The sequence below is a fragment of the Colletotrichum chrysophilum genome (genome assembly GCF_026319265.1).
Source record: "Colletotrichum chrysophilum strain AFK26 chromosome Unknown scaffold_2, whole genome shotgun sequence".
NCBI lineage: Eukaryota > Fungi > Ascomycota > Sordariomycetes > Glomerellales > Glomerellaceae > Colletotrichum > Colletotrichum chrysophilum.
In genome coordinates, this window is record NW_026517289.1 from 165,336 (window position 1) to 191,393 (window position 26,058).

The 26,058-nt window shown below is 54.2% G+C and overlaps 9 protein-coding genes across 9 annotated transcripts; 5 read left to right on the top strand and 4 right to left on the bottom strand.

The window, feature by feature from the left end:
- Nucleotides 1-614: 614 nt before the first annotated feature.
- COL26b_000439 (uncharacterized protein) lies at nucleotides 615-2,605 on the top strand (the record flags this gene model as incomplete). The annotated part of the gene is made up of 2 exons (XM_053173408.1): nucleotides 615-1,205; nucleotides 1,256-2,605. 2 exons carry the CDS (start codon nucleotides 615-617, stop codon nucleotides 2,603-2,605), a joined length of 1,941 nt encoding a protein of 646 aa, XP_053042456.1.
- Nucleotides 2,606-5,329: 2,724 nt separating this feature from the next.
- COL26b_000440 (uncharacterized protein) lies at nucleotides 5,330-5,930 on the top strand (the record flags this gene model as incomplete). The annotated part of the gene is made up of 3 exons (XM_053173409.1): nucleotides 5,330-5,450; nucleotides 5,562-5,770; nucleotides 5,850-5,930. The coding sequence occupies 3 exons, from the start codon at nucleotides 5,330-5,332 to the stop codon at nucleotides 5,928-5,930; spliced, it is 411 nt and encodes a 136-aa protein (XP_053042457.1).
- Nucleotides 5,931-6,493: 563 nt separating this feature from the next.
- On the bottom strand, nucleotides 6,494-7,276 carry COL26b_000441 (uncharacterized protein; the record flags this gene model as incomplete). Its single annotated transcript, XM_053173410.1, has 1 exon — nucleotides 6,494-7,276. One exon carries the CDS (start codon nucleotides 7,274-7,276, stop codon nucleotides 6,494-6,496), a length of 783 nt encoding a protein of 260 aa, XP_053042458.1.
- Nucleotides 7,277-9,289: 2,013 nt separating this feature from the next.
- COL26b_000442 (uncharacterized protein) lies at nucleotides 9,290-10,369 on the top strand (the record flags this gene model as incomplete). The annotated part of the gene is made up of 3 exons (XM_053173411.1): nucleotides 9,290-9,903; nucleotides 9,955-10,167; nucleotides 10,219-10,369. 3 exons carry the CDS (start codon nucleotides 9,290-9,292, stop codon nucleotides 10,367-10,369), a joined length of 978 nt encoding a protein of 325 aa, XP_053042459.1.
- A 1,244-nt stretch (nucleotides 10,370-11,613) lies between these two features.
- COL26b_000443 (uncharacterized protein) lies at nucleotides 11,614-12,222 on the bottom strand (the record flags this gene model as incomplete). The annotated part of the gene is made up of 1 exon (XM_053173412.1): nucleotides 11,614-12,222. The coding sequence occupies one exon, from the start codon at nucleotides 12,220-12,222 to the stop codon at nucleotides 11,614-11,616; it is 609 nt and encodes a 202-aa protein (XP_053042460.1).
- Nucleotides 12,223-13,289: 1,067 nt separating this feature from the next.
- Nucleotides 13,290-14,750, bottom strand: COL26b_000444 (uncharacterized protein; the record flags this gene model as incomplete). Its single annotated transcript, XM_053173413.1, has 1 exon — nucleotides 13,290-14,750. One exon carries the CDS (start codon nucleotides 14,748-14,750, stop codon nucleotides 13,290-13,292), a length of 1,461 nt encoding a protein of 486 aa, XP_053042461.1.
- Nucleotides 14,751-15,634: 884 nt separating this feature from the next.
- On the top strand, nucleotides 15,635-21,619 carry COL26b_000445 (uncharacterized protein; the record flags this gene model as incomplete). The annotated part of the gene is made up of 6 exons (XM_053173414.1): nucleotides 15,635-16,168; nucleotides 16,657-18,780; nucleotides 18,829-20,445; nucleotides 20,497-20,641; nucleotides 20,743-21,156; nucleotides 21,612-21,619. 6 exons carry the CDS (start codon nucleotides 15,635-15,637, stop codon nucleotides 21,617-21,619), a joined length of 4,842 nt encoding a protein of 1,613 aa, XP_053042462.1.
- A 520-nt stretch (nucleotides 21,620-22,139) lies between these two features.
- Nucleotides 22,140-23,685, top strand: COL26b_000446 (uncharacterized protein; the record flags this gene model as incomplete). Its single annotated transcript, XM_053173415.1, has 3 exons — nucleotides 22,140-22,802; nucleotides 22,995-23,439; nucleotides 23,492-23,685. The coding sequence occupies 3 exons, from the start codon at nucleotides 22,140-22,142 to the stop codon at nucleotides 23,683-23,685; spliced, it is 1,302 nt and encodes a 433-aa protein (XP_053042463.1).
- Nucleotides 23,686-23,941: 256 nt separating this feature from the next.
- Nucleotides 23,942-25,396, bottom strand: COL26b_000447 (uncharacterized protein; the record flags this gene model as incomplete). Its single annotated transcript, XM_053173416.1, has 8 exons — nucleotides 23,942-24,373; nucleotides 24,434-24,476; nucleotides 24,526-24,555; nucleotides 24,605-24,653; nucleotides 24,702-24,753; nucleotides 24,809-24,974; nucleotides 25,034-25,260; nucleotides 25,319-25,396. The coding sequence occupies 8 exons, from the start codon at nucleotides 25,394-25,396 to the stop codon at nucleotides 23,942-23,944; spliced, it is 1,077 nt and encodes a 358-aa protein (XP_053042464.1).
- Nucleotides 25,397-26,058: the final 662 nt, after the last annotated feature.

Here is a 26,058-nt window from a genome sequence, read left to right on the forward strand (position 1 = left end):
TCCTAAGCACGTGAGGTCTTCTTTGTCATCTCGAGTCTGTGGCCATTGTAGTCTGCTTGCTTCTATTATTCTCATCATACCTACCTGTATGCTATGTGCGTTACAGATTCAACTTCTGTTCAGTCAATAGGGCACGCATTGACTTCATATAACAAAACCTCATCAAGCAAGCAATGCTCTGCGTCGAGGTGGTTGGTATGTTTATCGTCCTCTAGCTGACTAAGGCACTCGGACTCCCACTCTCACACTCCAAATGTCTTGATCTCATCGAACATGTGCATCGGCCCACAACCCGCACCTCCACCACCGAACCAGAGCCAGATCTGGCCAAAGGAAACTGTTAGGCCTGGTCGCACTCCACCCCCAAGACCACGATAGCAAAACCGTTTCTCGTTTGATAGCACTTGTTTATGTACCGTGCGCATTCCGCTCCCGCGAAGAAACCATGAACCCTTCTTCGTCGTAGAACTCCCTGGTGCCTCTGAGCGCCATATACTGAATTCACACTACCTACGCCGCGCCTTGTTCCTCGGCCGCCCGGGTTACAACCTCCACCGTCCCGTTCCGTCCCGTCCCACCCAAGAGGCCCGGAACTCCTGCAAACCTTCAACGACATGCGGACCGCTGATCCGGGACCGCTCCGGCCGTTCGCCCTGCTGGCGGGCCTCGGCTACTTTGCGCTCGCCGGCGGCTGGCTGGACACCCTCCTCGTGCTCCTCTTTTCAGCATGGCAGAACCGGCACGCCGTCACGGAGTTGGTCGAGGAACACGTAGACGCCGCAACGCTCCAGCATGCAGTCTACACGCTCCCAGGCGCCGCGCTCGCCCTGCTGGTCTTGGCATTGATCCGCTTCGGCGGCTCTTTCTTGGAGGAGGATGATGGAACGAAAGCCAAGTTCACGACGCCGATGCGGCCGTTGCTGATCCCCGCCAAAACGACGCATCGGCGGACGTTTCCCGAGAAGCACGACTTTGCGTACTCGTATCTCGTCGTCGGCATCCCGGTTGGCTGGACAGGGAACTACGGCGGCATGGTCTCGAGCGGGATCGACAAGCGCAGCTGGTCATCGTGGCTCGTCTCGTGGTTCTCGCTGCTGTCGCCGCCCTCGAAGGGCTGGTTCGACATCGACCCGGCGGACTATCTCGAGAGGGGCAACGGGCATCTTGGGCTGAGGGGGAAGCTAGATGCATACTTGACTTCCCAAGTACGTCGTGTCACTCAACTTCTTGGAACCGCATAGCTAACCTGAAGCAGGGCGCGGATCCGGCGCAGTATCCAACTGCCTACCTCGTCACAGCCGCTAGGTTTCTGGGATACCACTTTAATCCCGTCTCCTTCTGGTATCTCTATTCTAAAGAAAACGAGCTGACGGCCATGATCCTCGAGGTGAACAACACCTTTGACGAAAGGAGGATGTACTTCCTCACCTCGGACGTCATCTCTGCCGGCCAGCGTGTCGAGGGAAGCGAAAAGGCAAAGGCTTCCTCCCAAGACTCGCTGGCCAGCAACGAGTCCACGCAGACGTCAGCCGTGAGAATGACCAAGCACTGGCCCAAGGACTTCCACGTCTCCCCGTTCAACTCGCGAAAGGGCTCCTATTCCCTCTCGGCCGTCGACTTCTTCAGCGCCGGCCCCCACGGCCTGCCTAACCTCGACACAACCATCACATTGAAATCCTCCAAAGAGTACCCAAAACTCATCGCCCGCCTATTCTCGTCCGCCCCCGCAATCGACCCGGCCACCATGGGCCTCTCACAGAAGCTCACCTTTTTGTGCAGCTGGTGGTGGGTAGGCTTCGTCACCTTCCCACGCATCGTCCACCAGGCTGCCCTGCTCTTCTTCCGCAGGAGCCTGCACGTCTGGTTCCGCCCGGAGCCCCTCAAACAAAGCATGGGCAGGAACGCCGACGCGGCAGAACGAGGCCTGGAGCCCTTCTTCCGGGACTACCTCCGCCACCTCGTTGAAAAGTCATCCGCCGCCCTATCCGTGAAGTACATCCCCTCCGGCATCGCAGCTGACTCGGCGCCCACGGAAGTGATGCTCTCCCCCGCTGCCCAAAAGCAGCCGAAGCGCACAGAGGAACTGGAGTTCAAGGTCCTCACGCCGGCCTTCTACTCCCGCTTCGTGCACTACGCCCACGACCTCGAGGCCGTCTGCTGCGAGTTCCAGGACAACTGCACAATCTACATCTCCCGCCCCGACCTTCTTCCCAAACTCATCCTTAAGAAGCCCACCCCGCCGCTCAAGACGACAAACCTGATGGATTTCATCTACTTCAGGGCCATCCGCGCCCTTCGGAAAAGACCTGAACGCATCGAGAGGCCACTCACCTCCAGCGCGACCCCGGCGTCTTCTACAGCCGGCAAAGACGTGGAGAAGATTGACATCCGCGACTTCCGGATATCTTCGATGGACGGTTTCGTTCTCTGGGGCGACGACTCAGCAAAGCGCAGCGCATACAGGTCCCTGGTCTTGCGGACGTTCCTTGCCGACCGCTTCGCCCTGGGAAGCGTCGAGCTGCTGGGTATGCAACACTTCATCCTGCGCGCCGGCTTTGCCTGGATTCTCGCGTCGACGATTGCTCCGCTGCTCGTGAGATCGTGAAACCATGCAAGACGCTACAAAAGGTGAGTAAGCGCCACGCATGACCATGCCGGTCTGTGGAATTAGATGAGGTCTTCCGTCAGAGAGAGACAGGAGGCCAGGCCAGACACGCTTAGTTTCTGGATAAAACACGTCGAAAAATACAAGCAAAAAAAGAAATAAAATGATTCCAAACTATCTCGCGGAACGTCCCAAAAACGTGGCGCAAGGGGAAAACATGCAAGTTTCTCCAGTCGATTTTAGGCTTCATGTAGGTAGACGGTGATCAAACATGCGACCGCCGTGCCGGACTGCATCGCCCAGCGTCTAGATCGTCCTGACGCGAGTGAGTTGTCTCCGTGGCCCGTCGTCATTGGGGGAGAGAGCTTGCTTTCCTCTCTCTCCCCCCTCAGATAAGGCCGGGCGGACCCCAAGGCAAACATGACAGGTCACCCACATATTCGTTTAACCTGATGTGCTCGTTGCAGCAGACATACGCAACTCTGATGACGGTGCATCTTGTCTGCCGCGGAGATGCCAATGGGATGCCACCAATTTTGTAAATCCATCAAACTGTGGAGCTGTGTATTCATGTTTGCGTTCCGGTACAGGCGGTATTTCAAATACCACCATCGTGCATCGTCTTCCACGGTGGATACATATCCGGCGGGATTTTCGTTGGCTTTTCGAGGGGGCGGTGACGCCGCATTGCATAGTATTTGCATAAGGTCCCTTTCGCTGGATGGGGTCACCTTACCTTGCCTTTTCTGGCCCTGGGCAAGACACTTTGGGACAGCAAGCTACCTCCCAGACTCTAGTCCTGCAGCTTGCCCTGTCCGTGTCCTTACCCGTCCTTCTTCTATCGTTCGGTCTGAAGTCCCTCTCACCAGGGAGAATTTGTCAAAAGGAGAGTTTGTCCGATGTGCCACTTTGACAGATATCAGTCATCCAATAACGCAACGGCCGCTGGTGTAGGGTGTAAGGTATGGATGGTGGCAGCTTACTCGGGCTTGCCTCCCGATCTTCAAATGGAGCTTACCCGGCGCTCACTGCCCCGCCATGAGTGGTTCCCCGACTTCTGGGAGGCCAGGGGATCATGGAGGGGGAGCTGCGGGTGGATGTCTTGGGGGTTTGGGTAACGTCACGCGCCCCATGAGGCAGCTGGCCCAGAAATCGACTCGTACCGTATCTGGTGGCTGCAGCTTCCCCATCTGTGATGATTTGCGAAGCCCTCGCAGGTGCGCTTGGCTCATCCACGCAGTCGGCAAGCCGTGTGGTGTTTGGCCTCGACTCGAGGTGCCGGGCGCTACCTAGGCAGGTAACTACCATTGCTAGCCCGGGCACCCGCTGCTCTGGCGTAGGTAGGTACAATACACCCCCTGAATGTTTGTAAGCGTGGTACTTCGGCCCTGTAAGTGCATATGAGATTCTGGGGTTTGGTGACGAATTGAATATCTCGCTCTGCTTAATTTCATGGGTTCATTGCTTTTTGGGCTGGTATGGAGGGTAACAAACTTTCAGGGGGTGTATTGTAGTGTGCTTAAGGTACCGGGAAGGTGCAGGAGCGCTAAGGCAGGCCCCGCATCAAATTCCAAATCGTCCCGTTGTCAAGGCGGGGCAGCTTTCGAGAATGCCTCCAACACTTCGAGAAGCTCGACGCCCGAGCTGTCAGCAAACCGTAGCTGAGGATAAACGAGAACTCATCCAAAGCTTGATATCAGATGATGGGGATGGATCCAAATGACAAATACGCATGCCAAAAGTGAATTGAGAGCTTTGCCCCAGGAGCTGGCCGTCAACGTTCCAAAACTGAGGTTCGGTTTGATCTCCCTCTGCTCCGGGCCCCTCCGTGTGCCTCCGTGGGGTTGTTTGTTCGACTTCGAGACAGGAACATGCTATGCTCGCCTGACTAGGAATAGCTCTGTCGTGACACGCATCCCACGCGCTGCAGTCTTGATTGGAACCCCAGGAGCGATCGATGACTGTCCATCGTCGTGTCTGAGCGAGAGTGTTTCTTGTCTCCCGCCACGCCGCCCTGTCCAACAAACGTGAACAAGGATGGTTTGTCCAACGACACTGAATATGACATGCCAGGATGCCAGGATCGCCATTAGCCTGCAGCGCTGACAGAAACGTTTCTTGGCTGAGGTGGGCCCTTCTCCTCACTGCCCCTCGGAGGCGTTCGAGCAAAACTTCGTCGTCCATGTTGCGTTCGAGGTAGAAGCCATGGTTCAGGCGTGCAGCCACGGCGCAGGCGTCGAGGAGACTTCGAAGACGGTCAATGTCGTGTATATAAGAACAGGTCCGTGGTCTGCCATCGACACAGCATTTCTTTCGTCACTCTCCCGGACAATCGAACTCCCTCGCAAGAAAGCCTTCCCCAACAACATCAGCTTGAGTCGCGTCGGTAGCTATTCCGCCGTCGGAAAACTCCAATCTCACGGTTTCGATCCATCTCCCCACCTGTCCGATTCTACCCCAAGTCTCGATAGGGTAAGTGACGTCGTCATAAAGAGGTCAGCGCGCAAGGCGCCAGGGAGCCACCAGCTAAAACTTGCAGCGGAATCAGATCAGAGATACCCCGCCCCCCTCCATCGAGAGAAAACAAAAAGGGCTCGTCCCCGTCTGTAATCGTTCGATAGCCTTCACGTCGAAGTTTGCTGCACTGCACTGTCTCTTGTCAACTCAAAATCATCTTTCTCGAAGCTTAAGAACCCTTCCTTGACCCCAGCCTCATCATACATCATGCCTCTGTCCGGACACTGCCTTTGCAAGGCCGTCACCTACAAGGTTGACGTTGACGCCCCCCTCATCACTGGTTATGACCACTGCGATGACTGTCAGCGCCAAAGCGGCTCAACCTATTGTGAGTAGAACTTAATGACAGGCCGATCAGCAGCCGAGAGCGTGCTGGATCGTTTTCGGATAGATGATCCCCTGGGCAACTCTTTCCCAACGTCTTGCTGACTTTGAGAAGCCCTCGTTGTCGTCGTTCCGAAGGACAAGCTTGCCATCAACGGTCCCACCAAGAGCTGGGCGGGAAAGGGCTCTTCCGGCAAGGCCGTCCACCGTATCTTCTGCTCTGAGTGTGGCTCTCCGATTGCCCACGACCCCGATGCGGCCCCAGAGATCATTGCTCTGAAGGGCGGAACCCTCGACTCCGAGATCAAGAAGACATTGAAGCCTGTGAGTCGCGCCATCGCTCTCTAGCGTCGCCGTGTGCGGCACGATAAAGTGCAAGCCGAAGCTAACCACCGACTTTTAGGATACCGAAATTTGGACCGTCGGCAAGCTGCCCTTCTGCCAGGAGCATCTGGAGAAGCCTTTCGAGCATATGCCTCAGTAAATGCCGGTCATAGCTGGCGACGCAGAAGAAAGAGAAGTAGATTTGGAACACAGAATCCAGCATGACGAAGGGTCTAGGGCCGGACTTATATCCATAGAGGGGTCCTTGACTAGGATGCCTTTAGGTGTGCCCAGGTGGAGTGCCCCAGGTTTGGTGCTGCTGCGAAGTGGGTTGGTGTGAGAACCCGGAGGGTTATGATGGAATCGGACCCAACTCAACCAGTCCGACCCAGTTCCGTCGTTACCTAGATCCTCCAAGATAGCGGGAGCGTCCCTCAAGACGGGCCCTCTCATGCAATGAAAGAAACCGCTCTCATCCGCTGGCTACAACCTTTTGATTCGCTGCTTCTATTTTGTAGCCCCTGGTAGGCATTAAGGAAGCTTTGATTTAGGCCGCAGCTACTATCAGAAGTACAATCGCATCAACACCAAGAAACGGCAATTTAGTGAAAACGGGATTCCTGCATGGCTCATTACTACTTCAAATCGTCTGTTTCATCCTCATTAAGCCTGCCAGTTCGTGAACAAGTTTCAAGCCCAAGTCTCCCTCTCAGCAACACGTCCTTACAATCCAGCGAAAACAGCCAAACCAGCGGCGCCGGCAACAAGACCACCAGCAGCGGCAAAGGTAGGCATAGCACCACTGCCAGAAGATGAGGAGGTGGCAGCAGCGCCAGAAGCTGTGCCGGAGCCGGCCGAGGTGGTGGCAGCCGAGTTGCTCGATGTTGAGCGGGTCGTAGCGGTGTTAGTGGGCTCCGCGGTTGTGGACTCGGCGGCGGTCGTCTCACCTCCGGTGCCCGTCGCGCTGACAGCTGCTCCGGTTATGCTGCCGGGTCCTTGGGGACCATTGGCCGTGTAATACAAAGAGATGGCCGTGTTACTGACGGCGCGGTCACTAGTGGCAGTGCCCCCGGTGGTGACGGGAGTGGCAGCCTGTTGGATAGATGAGTAGACGCTGGCGAAGACGGCTGTGGGAGTGCCGGTGCAGAGAGCGTTGGAGGCTGATGACAGAATGCCACTATAGTACGCCAGGTCTCTTTCGCTCCTCAGACCATGGACATAAAGGCAACGTTCGCAGGCAAGCTTCTCGGCGAAGAAGGAGCCGCCGCACATGCACTGGGCATGGGCTTCGTAGTAAACGGCGTCGGTACCGTTAGGTTTGCAGGCGACCTCAATGTTCTCAATCTGGACACAAGGGGGCAGTTGGCCAGTTGTCTCGGGCTTGCAAACCACATCCTGGTAGGGAGCCTTATCCTGACGGGCGCCCAGGAAGCTCGGGGTGTAGAAGGCCATGGCCGTGGACGGAAGAAAGGCCGTGAGGCCGGAGAGGATAGTCGTCTGTCTCATGTTGTTCGTGTGGGAGGAGCTTTGCAATTGCGGTGTCGGATACCAAAAAGACAAAAAGTTTGTTTAATGGTGGGTTCAATGATATCAACGTCCTCGATATGGGTATTGGGGATGAAAATGCGTGAGGTCTTGGTAGTGTAATTCGTGACGGCAACTGTGGGTTGGGAATGAACAGATGATGTTGGAAGAAGAGGACGACGGCGAAGACAACAGAAAAGTGGGAGAAGGACGAAGAAATTGGCCGACGATGGACTCGTTGCCAAGGGAAGCAGCAGTCCAAATCACAAGGTGCCTGACGCTTGCCGAATTGTCTGCCTAAACAGCTGGGCACCTTTCCCAATCTGCGTACCTTACCTCCCTCGCCTTGTTCGTGCAGCATCATGGGTTGGTGCAGGAGCGAATGCGTGGGCTGCCATCTTGGCCACGGCCAAACGGGAAGGCGTCGCGGGTGCGCCGTACAAAGTTTGGATCTTTCGTACGACACCATGCCCTTTTGACGCGGAGCTTGGCAGCTTGGGTCAGAATTTTGCCGTCATTACCGTCAAAAATGCGCTATTAAAGGGACACGATGTTGGTTGAGAATGTCGAACGAGAGCTTTGGTGGCCGACTATCTCACCGCGGAAATTGATCTTGCGGCACAGTCAATCAGTGACTCGATGTGCTGTCATTGACCAGTCAGAGAAGGGGGAGCTCTCGCACAGAGTTGCACCGGGGGGCATTTCTTTCCATTTAGAGACTGGATCGACAGGGATCAGCTGCATGGTTCTTTAAGCTCGGGCGCAAGACGTGGAGCCCGGGGGAGCCATACATCGCCGTCTTTCTGCTCCTCCCTCTTGCCATCCCACCACGCTCGGAAAAGAAGCGATCGTAGGCAGGTACTCGAGACGTGTGCGACGTACTATATTCCACAACATGCTACTCGAACAATATTCAGGACGACCCTGTCCGTCATTTGCATTCTTCTCTACTCTTATCGTCCTTAACAAAGTATTAGGTGACGATTGAAGCCATGGGACACTGCCCAGCTAGCAAGGACTCTTACGGATATGGCCGTCACCCAATCGTCAAGTGTCTATCAAGAGCAAATAGCACGAACTTGGGCAGATCTGCCTCTGCCCTTGAGAAAGTTGAGAGCACGCAGAGATTTGTACCAAACCCCCTTACCCCGGACTTTCTTTCCAGCTGAATTAAGCTTGATTGCCGAAGCATGATCTAGCCTGTTCATCCATGTGGATGCTTCTCCAAGCGGAAGACACCCCGACGATCATCTTGACACGGCCGCTCTTGTGAGAGCCACTGCATAGAAGGTTGCTTGCAACATCAAACGATGAAAGACAGGGCTCAAGACATCCAACACAAATGCAGACCTTTCTGTCTATTTTCGATGGAGTCTTGCTTATCCACTCGGCTGTATCACCTTGAATCCAGCAACGCACTCTAAGGGCCTGCGAGGTTAGCATGATGCTAAACTTCGCCGGACTCGACGCCTCCGACTTCAGCCCTACTGCTGGCGTGCTCCGCTGCACGATACGCCATCCCAACGACCTCGACTTTCATTGTTCTCGCGCTGAAGCTTGCCTCGCAGGTCTTCAGCTGACAAGACATTGCAACACAGGGAGACTTGCCCGACCTCAGCCATAAGCAAGCCTGGCCATGCACATCAAACGTTTGTCTTTTTGAACCCTGAATTACGAGCCATGAGGCTCCGTTTTAAACGGGACGATTCGCTGGTCTTCTCGGGCTTCGCTACGCCAAGCCCGCCCTAGCTAGCCTCCTTGCAGCTGGCCATGCTCGGGCTGGCGTGCGAATCTGTCTGGGCGATGGCGAGGTCGCGGGGAGGCCACCAGCAAAACAGCTCGAATGTGAGTAGCAAAGAGTCTTGCGGCTGACGACGTACTCAGAGGCGCCCGAAGACTTTAAAGCTGTCCTCCTCCCTCTATTTGCAGCCTTCTTGTCGTCAGGGATTTTTTGTCTTCCTTGTGCGGTGAGCTTGGAAGGTACCTTCGTCAACCATGCATCTCCTCCAGATCTACACGTTGGCAATTGCTTACACCCCATTAGCCTCAGCATGGGGCGGTCTCGAGCAGCGCCAGGCCTCTACGCAGAGCCTGATCGATGCGCTAGGCAACTATACCGACCTCTCAAGCTTCCAGTCAATCTTGAAGAATGCACCGGGTCTCATCGCTACCAACGCCCAGAGAGGTGCTACCGTCCTGGTGCCAACAAACGAAGCCCTCGAGACGTACGTGAAGCAGAATAACGCCACCAACATATCCCAGCTGCCGATCGAGAAGCTTTCGAGCATCTTCCAGTATCATACCCTGGATGCTCCTCTCACCTCGGCAAACTTCAGCGTCCCAAAGGGCCTCACGGTTCCGACGAAGCTCACAGACAAGGCTAATAACCTGCGAAGCCCCGGCCCCGCCTTGCTCCGCCAGTTCGGCGCGGAAGCTACCGGCCAGGTGCTTTACATCTCCAAGGATACCAGTGCCAGTGCCTCCAAATTCCGGGTTAGACAGGGGACTTCGGGTGAAAAGTCGGAGCTGCAGGCTGGCTTGGGCCAGAAGGGGGAGCTGACGGGAATCGATGGTGTGTGGGACGGCGGCTATTTCCAGGTCGTCAACACGTGGGTTTCTCTCAGCCATCGTGTCGGAGGCTGTGCTGACCAACTATGCAGTGTTCTAGAGGCGCCAGACGTCTGCTCCACGACGATCAAGAAACTCTCAGACACCCTCTCTGGCCTCGACACGGCGCTGCGGAAGGTCAGCTTGTGGAAAGAACTCGACAAGACATCCAACGTCACCTGTCTGGGTCCCAGCACCGACGCCTTCAATGCGGCGGGCAACCCGGAGAAAACCCTCAACAACACCGCTCTCACGGATGCATTGCTGTGAGTCTTGGTCTCCTGGACTGGAGCTTTCCAAACTAACGTGCGACTAAGCTTCCACACCCTGCCCGAGGTGGCATACAGCAACTTCCTGACCGACGGCATGAAGTATACCAGTCTCCAAAACGCCACAGTTACCGTCACGGTGAAGGATGATCAGATCTGGTTCAACGACGCCAAGGTCATCCAGCCCAATGTCTTGTAAGTTGCACTCCCCGCTGTAGAGCAGCCATCCTCTGACATTGTACTCGCTAGAACAAACAACGGCCTCATTCATGTGCTTGACCGCGTCATGTCTGCTGAAGGTGTGCCAGACACTTCTTCTTCGCCGTCGTCCACGTCTGGTTCATCACCATCAGGAACCGCTGGTCCTACTTCGACCAGCACACCAGGCAATTTGGGAACCACCCTATCTGGCAATCTGCATGTGGCGGGTGTTATCGCGTTTGCTGCTGTCATCTTGCTTATATAGAGATGAAGAAACGCAATCAAGAAAAAGATATGGCTTTTTTCATCAGGATGTCTACACTTTGAATTGTACTAATGACCCATCTCGCGACTGATGCTCTTCGTGTGTTATGCAAATTTCGATTCTTGAGACCCATCTCTCATTCAGCCATTCGTTTCGTTTCGTTCGTAAAAAGATCCTCATAACGCCGCCCTATGCATCTTGTGTATACCTCAAAACAACGCAGCAAGCATTGACAATGCTACAACCGCAAAGGATGCAGCAACTTTCGACCCAGAGTTGGGGAACTGCTTCTGTATCTCTCCTGTCTGTGTTGATGAGCTGGTGGTGCAGCTCGCGGTCCCACACGCATATCCGCTGGGGCAGCAGCCGGGGACAGGTCCTCCCTCTTCTCCGCACAAGAACCAACCACCCGCACATGTCTCTGTCGCCGAGGCCGGAACGTCGGTAACAGGCACGATGACGGTCGCTCCGTTGGAGATGATGGTGGTAGAGGGCGTGGGCGGACATGAGGTAGTAGCACAGTCTCGTCCAGTCTGGCAGCAGCCTCCACCAGCGCGAGCCAGGCAGGCGTAGAATCCTGTCGGGCAGAAAGGTGCCGTGTTGGTGTCCCCTTCGGTGGTGGACGTCGGTCTGAAGGGAGGGACTGCGCCGCCAGTGCTGACCGCCGTAGTTGCCGGGGATGTTGTAGGGTTTGCAGGCGTCTCGGTGGAGGTCGAAGTGCTGGTCGTCGTAACGGTTCCGGGCCGCTGCGTGACTGTGACGATGATGACCACGGTCGTGGTGCTACCATCCGCGAGTGTCGTCGTCGAGACGGTCGTGCTAGTGACGGTCCGGACTGAAGTAACAGTTCCTCCTCCTCCAGTGCTGCCTCCACCACCGCCGCCGCCTCCTCCTCCTCCTCCTCCGCCACCTCCATTGGTGGCCGTTGCCGTTGCCGTCGTGGCCGTGGCAATATGGCTAGGCACACCTTCTTCAAGTCAGTCAAAGTCCTTTGGGAGTTCGAAAGTGTACTTACAGCCGGAACCCTGGCAGACGTAACCCGGAATGCAGCAGCCACCGCCAACATCCGCCGCACAGCTTGTTGTGCCAATGGGGCAGATTCCAACAGGTCCGTTGCAAGATGCGCCCGCCGGACAGCAAGCGACGTTTCCAACACTCTCATCCACCACCTTCACACACACCTCGTTGGTCATGCAGCACTTATCCGGCGAACCGATGGTCTCACAGCTGTTCATCTTCGTGGGGCAAGCTTGTCTTTTCTCGAGGAGGTTCAACACGTCGATAGCCCGGCGGAAATGCTCCCAGCCCAAACCAGCCTGGGAGCTGTGTGATGCAAAGGGCGGGCGATGCGGGTAGGAGGCGTTGTAGAGGAAAGCGTCGTCGGCCATCCGGGCAGCAAGAAGTTTCTCGTGAGGTGTCAGCGGCGTATCGAAGACATCCTTGGCGAAAGCAAGATCGTCGGGGAGCAGCTTCTCGCCGGCGTTTGGTGACATTTTGCGGATTGCCGTGGGGTTCTCTGCGCCGACATGGGCTGTAATGAGCAGCAGCAGAGACGAGGGAAGGCCGACAAGTGAGAAGGCCCGCATCGTGACGACTGTGAGGCCAAGCCTTCGTCAAGACCAGAAGTCGTCGTCTGGTGTGAGTTTTCAGAGTGTGTTGTTCGTGTGTTTAGTTTAGGTGAGTGACAGGCCGGCCCAAGCTCCGGACGCCAAGTCTTGAGTGTGTGCTTTTGGTCGATGTCAGTTAGACTGAGGTACTGATGAGTGTGAGGTCGATCGGAGATTTGGCGTGAGCCACGATCTTTCTGCAGAGAGATGTCGCTCGGATTTCAAGTAGCGTGCAGTTCTTTGGCGGGAAATTGCAGAGGCGTCGGGCGTCTTGAGGTTTCGTGGGACAAGTCGGTGCGGGAAAGCGGTGGCTGGGCGACTGGGCAACCTGCAAGATGATGGAGCTGCTTGGGCTCGCGAAACCTCACCGCCCTGTATTCGTGTCTGATCCCGAGAGGCAGTCTGTGGTCCCGCAGCGAGACACGTCGCCAGCGGTATCAGATTTCAACAATGCGTTTGTTGCGTGGACTTTTCCCGTATTTTTGTCTTGGAAAAGAAGCTGATTGCTGCTGATCTTATCGACCGTTGAACAGAGGTGCTGCACTGCTGACAGGACCCCTTCCTTGTACCTTATGTTCTTTTTTTTTTTCAGGTGGCTGGGCATGGATGACAGCTGCTAAAGATACGTCATCCAGGGCCAGGGCGGGTCGAAAAGCCGCCGGGTCTGTCAAGCTTCAGGGGAAGAGCCGGATGTCTCGCCCGCCGTCAGGGGTCTGGTCTAAGCTTTACCAGGGTAGCTTGAGAGGACCGGCGCGCCGGCTGGGAAACGCCTGCGCCGACGACTTGGTTTTGCCTTGCAGCAGCCGAGATCGCCAATCCATGCACGACGGGAAGTACTTCGAGTGGGCACTTACCGGTGCCTTGCAGATGTCATGTTATGTGCAAGACTGTCCCAGACCATCATATATCACAATAGAGTCAAGCTGCCAGAAGAGAATAATTCATTTGTGCCGAGAGGTATTCGTATTCTATACATGGTAGTTTTACAGATGATTGTAATGTTACATCATGGCATTATGCTTTTCCTGTTGTGCACCAACTCCGCATCAAAACAGAGTCTCTCCACCATCTTCTTTACGAGCATCGATGTGCAGCCTCTCGGTCAGTGTCAGAGGATCTTTCTGGCGCACTCCTCGCAAAAACGAGTTGCAGAGCAGCGCCGCAGCAACGCTCACGTTCAAGCTGTCCACAGAGCTTGCGGTTGAAGCCACTCGTGGAATTGTGACCTCATGCGTCGCCTTCTTCCTAATGTCGTAGGGAAGACCGGTGCCCTCGTTACCGAGAACGAGGATACAAGGCTCTTTTTCAAGAGGCTTGAAGTCCTCGATGTAGTCCGGAGTCCACTGACGGTTCGAACGCGACCCAAGCGTGGGTGCAACGGCAGCGTATGACGTCCAGCCAGCCTCTTGCGAGAGACTCAAAAACCGCCCTGGGTCTTCAACAGTGAAGAGCTTAATCTCTTCCGCAGCCCCAGCCGCGGCTTTCAAGACGGTGGATGTGATAGAAGAGGATGTCCGATCTGTAATGGCCACAGCTGACACGCCAAGGAAGCAAGCTGTACGAAGAATCGCACCCAAGTTACCAGGGTCCAAAATCTCGTTCAGCAGGAGGACTAGCGGCCGAGACTGACCCTGCTTGCAAGAGATGGAGCCTTCCGTGCCGTTGATCTCGAGATCTTCCTTGGACTGGTGAGCCACAGAGACTGCGTAGCCGTTTGAATCGGCCGACAAACCCCCGAGGCTGACAAGCGGCAGCTGAGGGAGAGGCGATGCCTCGAGAACAAGACCGTTGTGTGGTCTACCCTTGCTCATCTTGTCCAGCAGCTTCTGATCGGCCTCGTAGACGCTTTTTACCTTGATGCCCTTCTTCTCTGCCATAGACACGATCCAGGCGTCGTCCTTCGTGTCCTTCTTGTTGCTCCCCTGGTAGACATACAGGTTGTAAAGCTTGCGCTGAGAGTTTCTCAGAGCCGCCTTCACCACCGATCGGCCAAATAGAAACTGCGATGCTGCTGTCGTGTACTGAATCGACAGTGGGAATTCGGCCGGTCTGTTGGCAGAAGAATCGTCGTCTGATCCTCGAGTCTGTCTCCGGGGCGCAGCACCATCTCGCTCAAACTCCCTCCTTACGCCATCTCTCATCTGTCTCATCGAATCGCGACCACCGTCTCTTCTGGGAGTTGTCGATTTCCAATCACCATCTCTTCTAGGTCTTGCCGAGTTCCAATCACCATCCCTCCTCTGACTTGTTGAGTTCCAACCTCCATCTCTTCTGGGCCTCGAGGCGTCCCGATTGAGATCTCTCCATGCGGAGCCTGACCGCGGATATTCCGTCTTATCTTCGTTCATCCCCTCCTTGTCCAATAGCTTGGAGACTTTATCTTTCAACTCGCCGCGGTTGAGCTGGTACACCATGCTCTTCTTCCCGAACGAATACTCTGGGTTGTTGAACCGCTTGCTCCTTGACTTTCTCCCTCCCTCCTCTTCTTCTTGCTCGCGCTCTTGCATCTTTTGAAATGCTTTCTTCGGCTTGAAATGACGTTCGCGACCGCCAATCGCGCCATTGAATTTGTTGGCAAAGGCATCCGGCTTCGATGGGATATTTCGGCTCGGGCTACGACCGCGAGACTCGGTCAGCCGGGGCTTGAAGTCTGGGCGTCTCGTGCGATTATCCTGACGATTTCTCGAATTCGGACTTGTCGCGCGACCGTTTGGGGATCCAGCTCTTGCCGACTGTCGAAGACCCCGATGGATACCTGAGAGAGATGCATGGCGCACCTGTCCGGTGGTGCCAGTGAGCTGGAAAGCTCTATGGGTCGTTGTATGCGGGCGAACGGCGCTCCATCTCAGAAGTTGACTCATCGCATAGCATGCATGGAGTAAGTCCAGGCCTCGGTACGTGTAGTGGTGTCGATGTCTTCCAACATGGCGACAATGTGCAAAACGTCGTAGCGCCAAAACCGCAAGTCTTCGATGGTGGAACTTTTTTTTTCTGCCACATTCTTGCAGCAGGGACCCGAGCGGTAAGTAGACCCTGGCTCTCTGGTTGGCCAACGAGTCTTCGATGGGCCCTTTCCATCGGCGCAACCACCCCACCAAGAGCGGGCTGGCGGTACGTACCCGTGCTTTACACGCTACGGCAGCTCAACTTTAATGGCAACGCGGTTTCGAGCGTCGCGTCGAACTGTGAAGACTTCCCAGTCTAAGGCCGTCCTTTCTCTAAGTGCGCTCACCCACAACCGATCCCCTGCCTTTGCAGGACAATTCTTCCATTCCATTTTCGCCTTCTTCTTTCCAGTCTTTCCTTAAAGCGACTTCTAAATATCCGACGCAGTCCGCGCGACACCCCGCCCGCCCCGACCCTATGCCTTCCCGTTCCGAGCAGTCGCATCATGGAGGACTTCACGAACACCGCTGACGACGACATCGTCCAGTCTGTTACAGGCTCTCCAAGCGATGCCCTGATAGGCCTCGACCAATCCGACCCCGCCGTCAACGAGGAGATTGTCGAAGAAGCTACAATCGATACCTTCGACGGCGCATTCCCCACCGATGCCGCGACGAAAGACCAGCTGTCGCAGGGCGCCACGATACAAGACTCAGACGGTTTTGACCCAGAAGACCCATTTCTTTCGATAGACACTTACGAGGAGATGGCGCCTGTTGCTATAATGTCGAAACCAGTCGCCGGCCTGGATACTGCGTCTACCAACATTAAGGCTGCGGAAGGAGTTCCCGAAGAGATTACGCATGATCGAGTTCGCCCAGTCCGGATAGAAATTGTTCTGCGACGTCTATCCCCAGAAGAATGCGCGCAATATCGTAGCGTCAAGAGCGACGTCGTTGACCAGGTCATTGGAGAGGTAGAAGGGCCCGAATCAGAGTTATGGTACAGCGTCGAGTTTACAGATGGACGACAAGATATTGTGAGTTACTATTTTCTTCTACTTTCTCTCAGTCGAACGTTCTTTCCTTTTTTTACTGCTGCTCTTGCCCTCTTCAACTGCTTCTATTCATCTATATAAATTCACAGCCTCTTCACTCTCCACTCTCCACTCTCCACTCTCCACAGTTCATCCTCTCACTCCCACATCTACACTTCCAACCTACAACAATCCAAGCTTCACATATCTTCTCTCAAGCATTTTCCCCTCAGACTTCCTACTTCCTAGCTTCCCTGAACGACTTCTGCACATCGGTTCGTCCAGGAAATTTGCCAATCTGAAGAAAGCGGTGCTATCAGGTGTTTGAAATGTGTTAGGGGTTACTTCCAAGACCATTCTCATCGCACATCACCCTCCCAATCCTACTTGCGCGAGCATCTACCATGGAGCTGGATCAAGCAAGGCCGCACATAGCGAATGATTATCTTTCACCGCAAACTCTTCAAGGGCATCACGCTAACTCCGCCGAGATACCGTTCGGAGACCTTCTTGCCTACGACGGAGGTGAATCTGCTCTTCAGAAGATGCAGGGCGACGTGGACTCCGAGGTCGAGACTGGCGCCTTCCACGGGCAGAAGCGATCTTGGGAGGACACTTTGGAGGATTCCGAAGCCGATTCTCAGGCGGACCTGGCTCTCATGGAGCTTGACGAAGAAGAGTTGCCTCGCCAATCGAAACGTCAACGAAGCGTCGTTCAGCGCAGCGCCCGTCTCACATCCATTATTGATTCCGATGATGAAGACGAAGACGAAGTTTCTTCTCGTCATTCGCGACGTCAACGCACGACCACCAGACAGAGCACCCGCCAAAACTCCCATGCTGCTGTTTCTGACGATGAAGATGAAAGCCGGCGGACTCGTTCACGAAGACACGAGTCTTCACAGCCACAGCGACAACTGAGAGAGCGAACTCAAAAGCAGCTCACACTCACTAGCATGGCTTTCGGAAACCCCAGTCTGACTCGCGACGATGACATGGACGAACTTTCCCAAGATCCCCCTCCTCAGCAATCTGACGGAGAAGACGACGATTTCACGTTCATCACATCAGATCTTCAACCAAAGCCAGGCCGAGGCAGGCGCAAGCAGCCTAGACGATCAAAGTCCTCCAAGGCAAAGCCCGAAGCGAAACCGAGATCACGCGATTCTTCGATCGAGTTTGAGGATCGTCGTCGATCCGGCAGGTCTACCAGAAACAAGGCTAGCATGCTCGACTCCGCCCCGATGGACGAGGAATCCTTTTACATCGAGGACACTGCTCCAGTTGGAGCACCAAGAGTGATGAATGTCAAGGAGGTCTTCAAGCAACTTCCACATGATTCGCCATTCTTGACTTTCCACTCAGATATCTGCAGCAGTTGCAACGTTGGGCCCGCCGCCAACAAAGGTCCTCTTATCAGCTGCCAGGGCTGCTCCATGTCATTTCACAAAGTTTGCCTGGGCTACAGATCAGCCAGAGAACACTTGGTTACGAAGGTTGAGGCGGAAGACTTCGTCCTTCAGTGCAAGTACTGCATTGGCTTCTACGGCAAGAAGGATAAGCATGCCCCTCGTCATCACAACTGCCAGGGATGCGAAAAGCCGGGACGTTCTTGTGCAGCATTTTCGCCAAGGAGAACGCCAAAGCAAGAAGAAAAGCTTCGAGTTGAGAATGGAGGCGAGGATCCCATCGCACCTGTGGACCCGGCTCTCGTCAACAATGCAGAAAACGTCCTCTTTCGGTGCACCTCATGCAAGCGTGGCTGGCACTATGAACACCTGCCGTCTTCTCAGATGGAAACCGACTTATCCAATGTCCGTGACCAACGTCTCTCTGACTACTCAGTGGACTGGAAGTGCCATGATTGCGCCATGGTTTCCCACAAGATTCAGACCTTGGTTGCCTGGAGACTTACAAAGAAGGACTCCTTTTCAGACGGAATGACATACAGCGACTTCTATGAAGACGAGAAAGACTACCTCATCAAATGGGCGGACTGTTCATACTTTCACTGTACCTGGATGCCTGGGGCCTGGGTGTTTCACATGGCTCCTGGAGCTATGCGGAATTCATTTGCGAAGAGGGACGCAGAGCAAAATCTGTGTTTGAGATGGACAACTGATGAGGCTATCCCGGAGGAATACCTTCTTACAGACGTCATCCTCGCTGCCAAGGTCAAGAACGGACGATCACGAAGCCTGCAGGACGACATGGAGCGGATCGGGAGTGTCGACAAGATTTACGTCAAGTTCCAAGGCTTAGGGTACGATGAGGCCGTTTGGGATAAGCCCCCAAAGCCAGACACTGGGGAGATCTACAATACGTTCAAGGCTGCCTACTACGAGTACCTCACTGGCAAATATTTCGTCAGTCCCACGAACCACAAGATGAAACAGCGAGTGAATGATTGGAAGGAGGAAAAGTTCGTCGCTTTAACCGAGCAGCCCAAAGCAATCCGACGGGGCAATCTCATGGCCTACCAGCTCGAAGGTGTCAACTGGCTGTTGTACAACTACCACGAAGACAAGAATGTCATTCTTGCCGACGAGATGGGACTCGGGAAGACAGTTCAAGTCGTTAGCTTGATCTCTGCCCTGGCTCTAGGCGAACCTAAGGTATTTCTGCCCTGCCTAGTCTGCGATCGTGACTAACTCAGAGTGTAGTGTTGGCCATTTCTGGTCGTTGTACCAAATGCTACTTGTCCAAACTGGCGCCGCGAGATCAAGCAATGGGCCCCAGAGCTTCGAGTTGTGACCTATCATGGCGGCAAGCAACCTCAGGAACTAGCCTACAAATACGAGCTCTTCCCCAACGGCTCGTCAGACATCAAGGCCCATGTCGTGGTCATGTCATACGACTCCGCTCAGGACGACCGTACGAGGAACCTGTTTCGCTCTGTGCAGTGGGCTGGGTTGATCGTTGATGAAGGTCAAAGACTCAAGAATGACAAGAGCTTGCTGTACCTAGCATTGCGCGCGATGCGGTTCCCCTTCCGACTTCTCCTGACAGGCACGCCATTGCAAAACAACAAGCGAGAGCTCTTCAATTTGTTGCAATTCATCGACCCTACGCAGAATGCTGAGAAGTTGGACGAACAGTACCAGGAGTTGAACGCACAGAACCTGCCAGAACTTCATGGGCGAATCAAGCAATATTTCTTGAGACGAACGAAAGCTCAGGTTCTGAAGTTCCTGCCTCCAATGGCGCAGATCATTGTGCCAGTCTCAATGTCGATCCTTCAGGAGAAGCTATGCAAATCTATTATGGCGAAAAGCCCCGACCTCATCAAGGCAATCTTTGCAGATGACAAGATCAATAAGAAAGAGCGTGGTAGTCTGAACAACATCCTCATGCAGTTGCGGAAGTGTCTTTGCCATCCTTTCATGTATAGCGATGCGATTGAGGAGAGGGCTGTGGACCACGTCAAGATGCATGAGAACCTGGTTTCTGCGTCTGGCAAGCTGATGCTGCTCAGTATCATGTTGCCCAAACTCAAGGAGCGTGGACACCGTGTGCTCATCTTCAGCCAGTTCTTGGATCAACTGGATATCGTTGAGGACTTTTTGAACGGCCTGGGCTTCTTGCACAGGCGTCTTGACGGCAAGATCAACAGCCACGAGAAACAGAAGCATATCGACGCATTCAACGCCCCGGATTCCGAAGTCTTCGCCTTTCTCCTCTCAACCAGAGCAGGAGGCGTAGGTATCAACCTTGCAACAGCAGATACTGTCATCATCCTAGATCCTGATTTCAACCCCCACCAGGATATTCAAGCCATCTCTCGCGCGCACAGAATCGGCCAGAAGCACAAGGTTCTCTGTTTCCAGCTCATGACGAAGAACTCCGCGGAGGAGAAGATCATGCAGATTGGCCGCAAGAAGATGGCTCTTGATCATGTGTTGATTGAGGCTATGGACGACACAGGGGAGCCAGATGATTTGGAATCGATCCTCAAATTCGGAGCTACCGCGCTTTTCAGCGACGACCAAAACGAAAAGGACATCATACGTTACGATGAGGCAAGTGTTGAAAAACTTCTCGATCGCTCTCATATCGAGCAAACAAGCACTGGCCAAGATGAATCCGCCGAATCGACATTTTCGTTCGCTCGCGTCTGGGCTAACGACAAGGGCGGGTTCGAGGACAACCTGGCAGAGGAGAACGAACCTACCGTGAACCCTAATGTTTGGGAGGAGATTCTTGCTGAGAGAGAGGCCGAGGCCAAAAGACTAGCGGAGTTGAATAAGGAAGTTCTTGGTCGTGGAGGACGTCGCCGCCAGGTTGGTCAGCACATCGATTTGATGGACATGATATGCTAACAACCGCCTCAGGCTGTGAACTACAAGACGAACGCCCCCATTGCTACTGATCTTGCTGTCGACCACAGCGGTAGTTCCGATAACGACGAGGACTTCGTGGGTGGTGAGGACGAGGAGCCTGATACTGACCCAGAGGACAGGAACACGATGAGCAAAGGTAAAGCCAGGAAATCTTCTTCTCAGTCTACGTCACCTCATTCAACTCCCAAAAAGACACCGAATCGCAAGAAACAACAAGTTAACTCTTCGACTCCACAGAAGACGCCCTCTACGCGGAAAACACCAAAGAGAGACGCCGCGGCATCCTCCAAGACGTCAAAGTCGGCCAAGTCAACCCCCCAAAAACGAGCTCCAAGAAAGACGCCAAAGTCAACCCCAAACAAAACCAAAACCAAAACCACCACATCCAAAGCCACTCCATCCAAGGCTACCCCAACCAAGGCCTCCAGCCAGGCAGCCAAGTCAACCAAGGATTCCACGGCATCGCAGCCCAAAGAGCCTACCAAAACGGAACGCAGTATTCTACTACCAACCCCCCAGGATACTCCAACCCCGTCCAGCCCGGCTTACAGATCTTCCCGCTCGCCAACGGTGGAAAACGAGGCCGACCCCCAAAGTACGGCCGACCATTAAAGTATGACATGGCATGGCTTGACAATGTCCACATCTCCAGTACGGGGTCTGGCGCACAGCTTCCAGGCTCCGGGCCACAACTCCCAAATTCTGCGAACTTCAATAAGGCAGAAAAGTCTTCTCGAAAGACCTCATCTGGCCCATTTCAGATGCACCCCAACGCAGTTGCTTGTGCCACTTGCGGCCTGCGACATCTTTTGCCTCAATGCCCAGTTTTTACAACTGAGATACAATTACGACTTGCTCTTGATACCTTCCAACACTGGCCAGCGAAAGCCAGAACACCTGCAGCAGAGCAGGTCTTACGAGAGAAGCTACACAGGATAGCTTTGCAACACAGAACATAATGACATTTGCTACCGACCTGGCAGGCGTATGGGTTTGGATTTAGACGGCAAGGATGGGACATTAGCCAGAGGATTGCAAACAAATCCTCTCGCCCAGTTATTTCATTAACGCTTACACAGCTTAGCTTAGATGATGCATGCATATAGGCCAATAGACATTGCATTGCTTTCAGTCGCATCAACGCAGTGCGATATTTCTCAGGATCAATCTATGGTTTGACTTGTTCAACAGTGAAGGCACAGCTGTTTGTCACGTGGTGAGGTACAAACCAAGAATGCAGGTAACCGTATGAGTGCAGCGGACCTTATTTCGGTCGAGCAAACGACGATGGCAACGAATCTTTTTTTCGTCCTGGTACAGCGACTGTTTTGATTAAAGGATCTCGCGTCCTAGGCATCAGGCTCTCATGTCTGAGCCTTTGGCATCTTGGTCCGGAATCCGCCTTCGTGCTGCATGCTGCAGAGAACGTCAAAGTCGTCTTTAATCACGTACCTCGGCGACTCCAGAGGTGCTGATCGCGGTCGACGGCATTATAGATAGGGTAACGTATTGGCATCTCCCCGTTTGCACCCTGCCAGGACTAAGACTTTCCACCGTGCCCTAGACTTGTCCTTTTCTCTTCTCCTCATCCTTCTTCTTTTCGTAACTTCTCACTTTCTCTTCTCACACCCAGTATGGACTCGATGTTAATTCACTCCTCTTCCGACAAGTCTTGTTCGCCCCCGGCATCAAGAACCTCGACGCGCGGTACGACACCAGACTTTGACCCGTCAGCATCGATCACGAACGGAATCAGTGGCGTGCGGATTTGCGGCATGGAAACATCCACCTCTCTCCAGGCGAGGGACCACCGATACCCTGGCGAGATGCCTCCTGCCTCCTTCCGTCGTTACCAACCTCAACACCATCACCAACAACAGGCGCCGATGAGGCACATGCTCGCCAACGCCGCCCCCGCGCCACGCAGCATCGACGCCCCGAACTGGCGAATGGGTATGAACATGACGACAGCTACTGCCCAAGTTCACGGTCATTACCACACGCCCAGTCTGACCAGCGGTCCTGAATACATGGCTATGGGAGCCCCTAACGCAGAGCATCAACCTGCTACGGACCAAGGTCAGGACGTAGGCGTCGACACATCGGGCTTTTACGCCTACTGCCTCGACCGCGGCAACGGCAACTACACCAGACTCGTTCCTGCTGATACTCTCCCACCCTTGGTCGGCATCCCAGCTGTGCAGCACGTTGCTGAGGGCATGCTTGTACTGCCCTCGCCGCGAGGGCTGGATCACCAGAACCCATCGGGTGGTACCATCCAGCCGGTCGCGTTCAAGGTATGGTATTCCTTCCTCTCGTCATTTTCCAAGCACCAGAGTTTTGGCGCTGAACATCTCAGACCCCTCCACCGTCTCCGGCACCGGTCTCTGATGCTCTTCAGGTAATGATGACCCTCCACCTGTTGCCCTCCTACCGTGTTTTGATGCCGACTGCCTAAGTCTGAGTCACGCTGACGTTTTGTGCTACAGAAGAGAATCGACCACATCGTTGCCTCCTCTCCCGCCCCGCCCAAGAAGCCCAAGATTTACTGCGACAAGTGGGTTCACGAGGGCGTTTGCGCCTTCACGCAGCAAGGATGCAAGTACAAGCACGAGATGCCGCTGGACAAGGCTACTCAACACTCCCTCGGTCTGTTTCATGGCCTGCCGACCTGGTGGAAGAAGCAGCAAGCGGAGCTGCAACGCCAGCAACAACAGCAACAACAGCAGGAAGCAAGCGGCACCGAGACGTTCTACGACGTACGCCAGCCCCAGCAAGGGGCACTTCCGTCACCCATCAGGTCTGAGAAGGACCTCTCAAGTCCAGCGAGAGCATCGCAGTCATGGAGACGAGTCGAAGGTGCAAGGCCGCAGGGTCACATGCGCTCGTCGTCGCCCACAAGACAGAACGAAAGCGGTTACAGGACTACCGCAGGTAAGTTCCCCTCTGCACCGGCTCATGAAGCCGAAATTGACACTCGAGGCAGAGCAGAGGACTGCGTATCCCCAGGGCATGATTTCTCCTGCTTCCCCTTGCGTCTGGGGTCCCATCGGCCCTCCGTCGAAGCGAACGGCCGACCACCCCCACAGATACCACCAGAGCCTGGGTGGCTTCGGAATGCCGAGCAACTTTTCTATGCTGAACGATATGGGTGAACGAGATAATGGATCTCGGTACTAAGGTCTTTGAAGACCCTTCTTGGCTGAAATATGGATTACCTAAATAGGAGAAACAGGGGCAACTGGCAATGAGATATGAGATGACGATAGGATGGGGATCTTCCAAAAAGAAAAACACAGCTTTGTTGACTTGAGAGACTGTATGTATTATAGAACACATACACCAGCAATGGAGGTTCGCAATCATCACCGGGTTCCCTTCTTTTCCTATTCCTAGTTGTTGCTCACAAAGGCCGCCGAAATGATTGTTGAACTTTTTACAGCCACTGAAGGGTCCAGGTCTCCTTACCAGCGCGGAAAGGAACGACCTGAATACCAGAGCCCTCGAGGACCTGGTTGATGACAGCACCACCACGAGTGAGGCGGATTCGCTCCGCCTTCTGGTCCTCGAAGCCGCCGTAGAACTTGCGGCCGTAGTGCGCCACGAAGCCCTCGATAGCCTCCAGAGTGATATCCGCGTCCTTGAGCTCTCCACGGACGACTGCCTCGTCGAGTGCGGTGAGAAGGTACTGCACGGCATAGGGCTGGGTGAAGACACCTGCGGCGGCCTTGGAGGGGCCCGTCTTGGAGGTGATGGGGTGAGGGGCGGAGTCGGTGCCCAGGAAGAACTTGCCGTTGCTGTTGACGACGGCGTTGAGGAGGGCCCTACGGTCGTGGGGAAGCTTGGCAACGGGCTTGCAGAAGTTCATCTATGTGCAGTAAGGTCAGTGTGATGACAGGGAGAGGAACAGGGACTGGGTCGGTCGTACGGCGTCACCAACAACGTCGTCGATGGTAATAAAGAGGTGGTGACTAAAGCTGTCAGTTTACGAGCTTTGAAGAACTGTTGTGGAAACCTTACACAGTAATCGTTCCCGAGACGTTGGGACCACTTGAATATGGTTAGCTTTGCTACATAGTGTTCATCCAAAAGAACTTACCATGACTTGACGGCCTCGACAGCCTGGGCAGTTGTGCAGTGCTCGAGGACTATTGCACGAGTCAATATCATTCAGTAGCGTGGGTACTTTAACTCACTGATCCTGAGCTTCGGGTACTTGTTGTGAAGAACCTTCAACGTAGGGAGGAACTGAGACGGCGTCAGGATATCCGGTTCATTAGCACAAAATGCCTGGCATACCCACCTTGGACTCAGCGTTCAGAGTAGTGATGTCGCTGCCAGCATGGGAGGGGCACTCTCCATGAAGGCAAAGAAGCAAGTCAACCTCCTCCATGGCCTTGAAGACCTTGTGGAAAGCATCGTAGTCGACGACACCAGCAGAGCTGTTGGTTGTGACGCCGGCAGGGTAACTGAAGGACATCCAGATCAGACCAAACCTCGAAACAGGGCTTGAGTGGATTTCAATTACCTTTTTACAGCGGCAACTCCAGCCTTCTTGGCCTCTCTGATAACTTCGGGTGTAACGTCAGGGTGAAGGTAGAGGGTCATCAGCAGCTTCACCTCATCGTTTCCCAGAGCCTCCTTGATACGAGAAGAATAGTCCAACGCCATCTTCGTGCTGGTCACGGGAGGGGTAAGGTTGGGCATGATCAAAGCAGAGTTGGCACCACCGGATCGGATAGTAGGAGCAACAAGCTAAATAATTAGCATTTTTTCGGATGAGCCTGAGGGGGGCGGCTTCGCGCTCACACACCTTCAACATGTCGCCATCACGCACGTGGACGTGGGCATCGAATGCTGCAGGCAGCTCAATGGTGTCAGGAAGAGGCATCTTGGAGGTGGTCGAAGGAATTGTATGCTGCAGTTTGTTAGTCGCTGGGTATCACAGAGGAGAGGCAACGTGAGCCGCGAGAAGGGCACCGCGATCGAGACAAAATCACTGACTGGGTGTCTGCTGTCGGCGAGGCAGAATTGCTATCGGTTATCAATTGATGTTTGCTTATGATACTTGTTGCTCAAGTGTGCTCTTTTGGCAACTCTGCACCGCAGTTTTGCGACCGATCTCGGAGTGTGCTTTCCACTAGATACGGGCAGATGTAGATAGAGTAGAGACTTCTATCTCGAAATGTTTTTCGTTGGAGTATGGTGGGGGCGGGGTAACCAGGTTGCCCAAGCTTGTATCTCAGCTATGAAGCACTTGACACAGGCTCAACGGTCAATCACTGGACTATGCACTTCTTGAATTTATTTCGTTCCGAGTTCAGCGAATTTCAAACAACTATCCTCACGACTGTATTTTTTATTGTTGGAAGTATTCGATGACCACATATAACACTGCCAAATCTCGGTGTAAGAGGGGTGGGTAGTGCCCCGCTGCTCAATTACACTACCTTAGTGTCGACCAATCCCTCCTTCACCTTGCTTACCGAGGAGCAGCTGGTATGGAGGAGACTGACGAAATCAGCACTTTCCAGCTCAATTTTGTGACTTCTT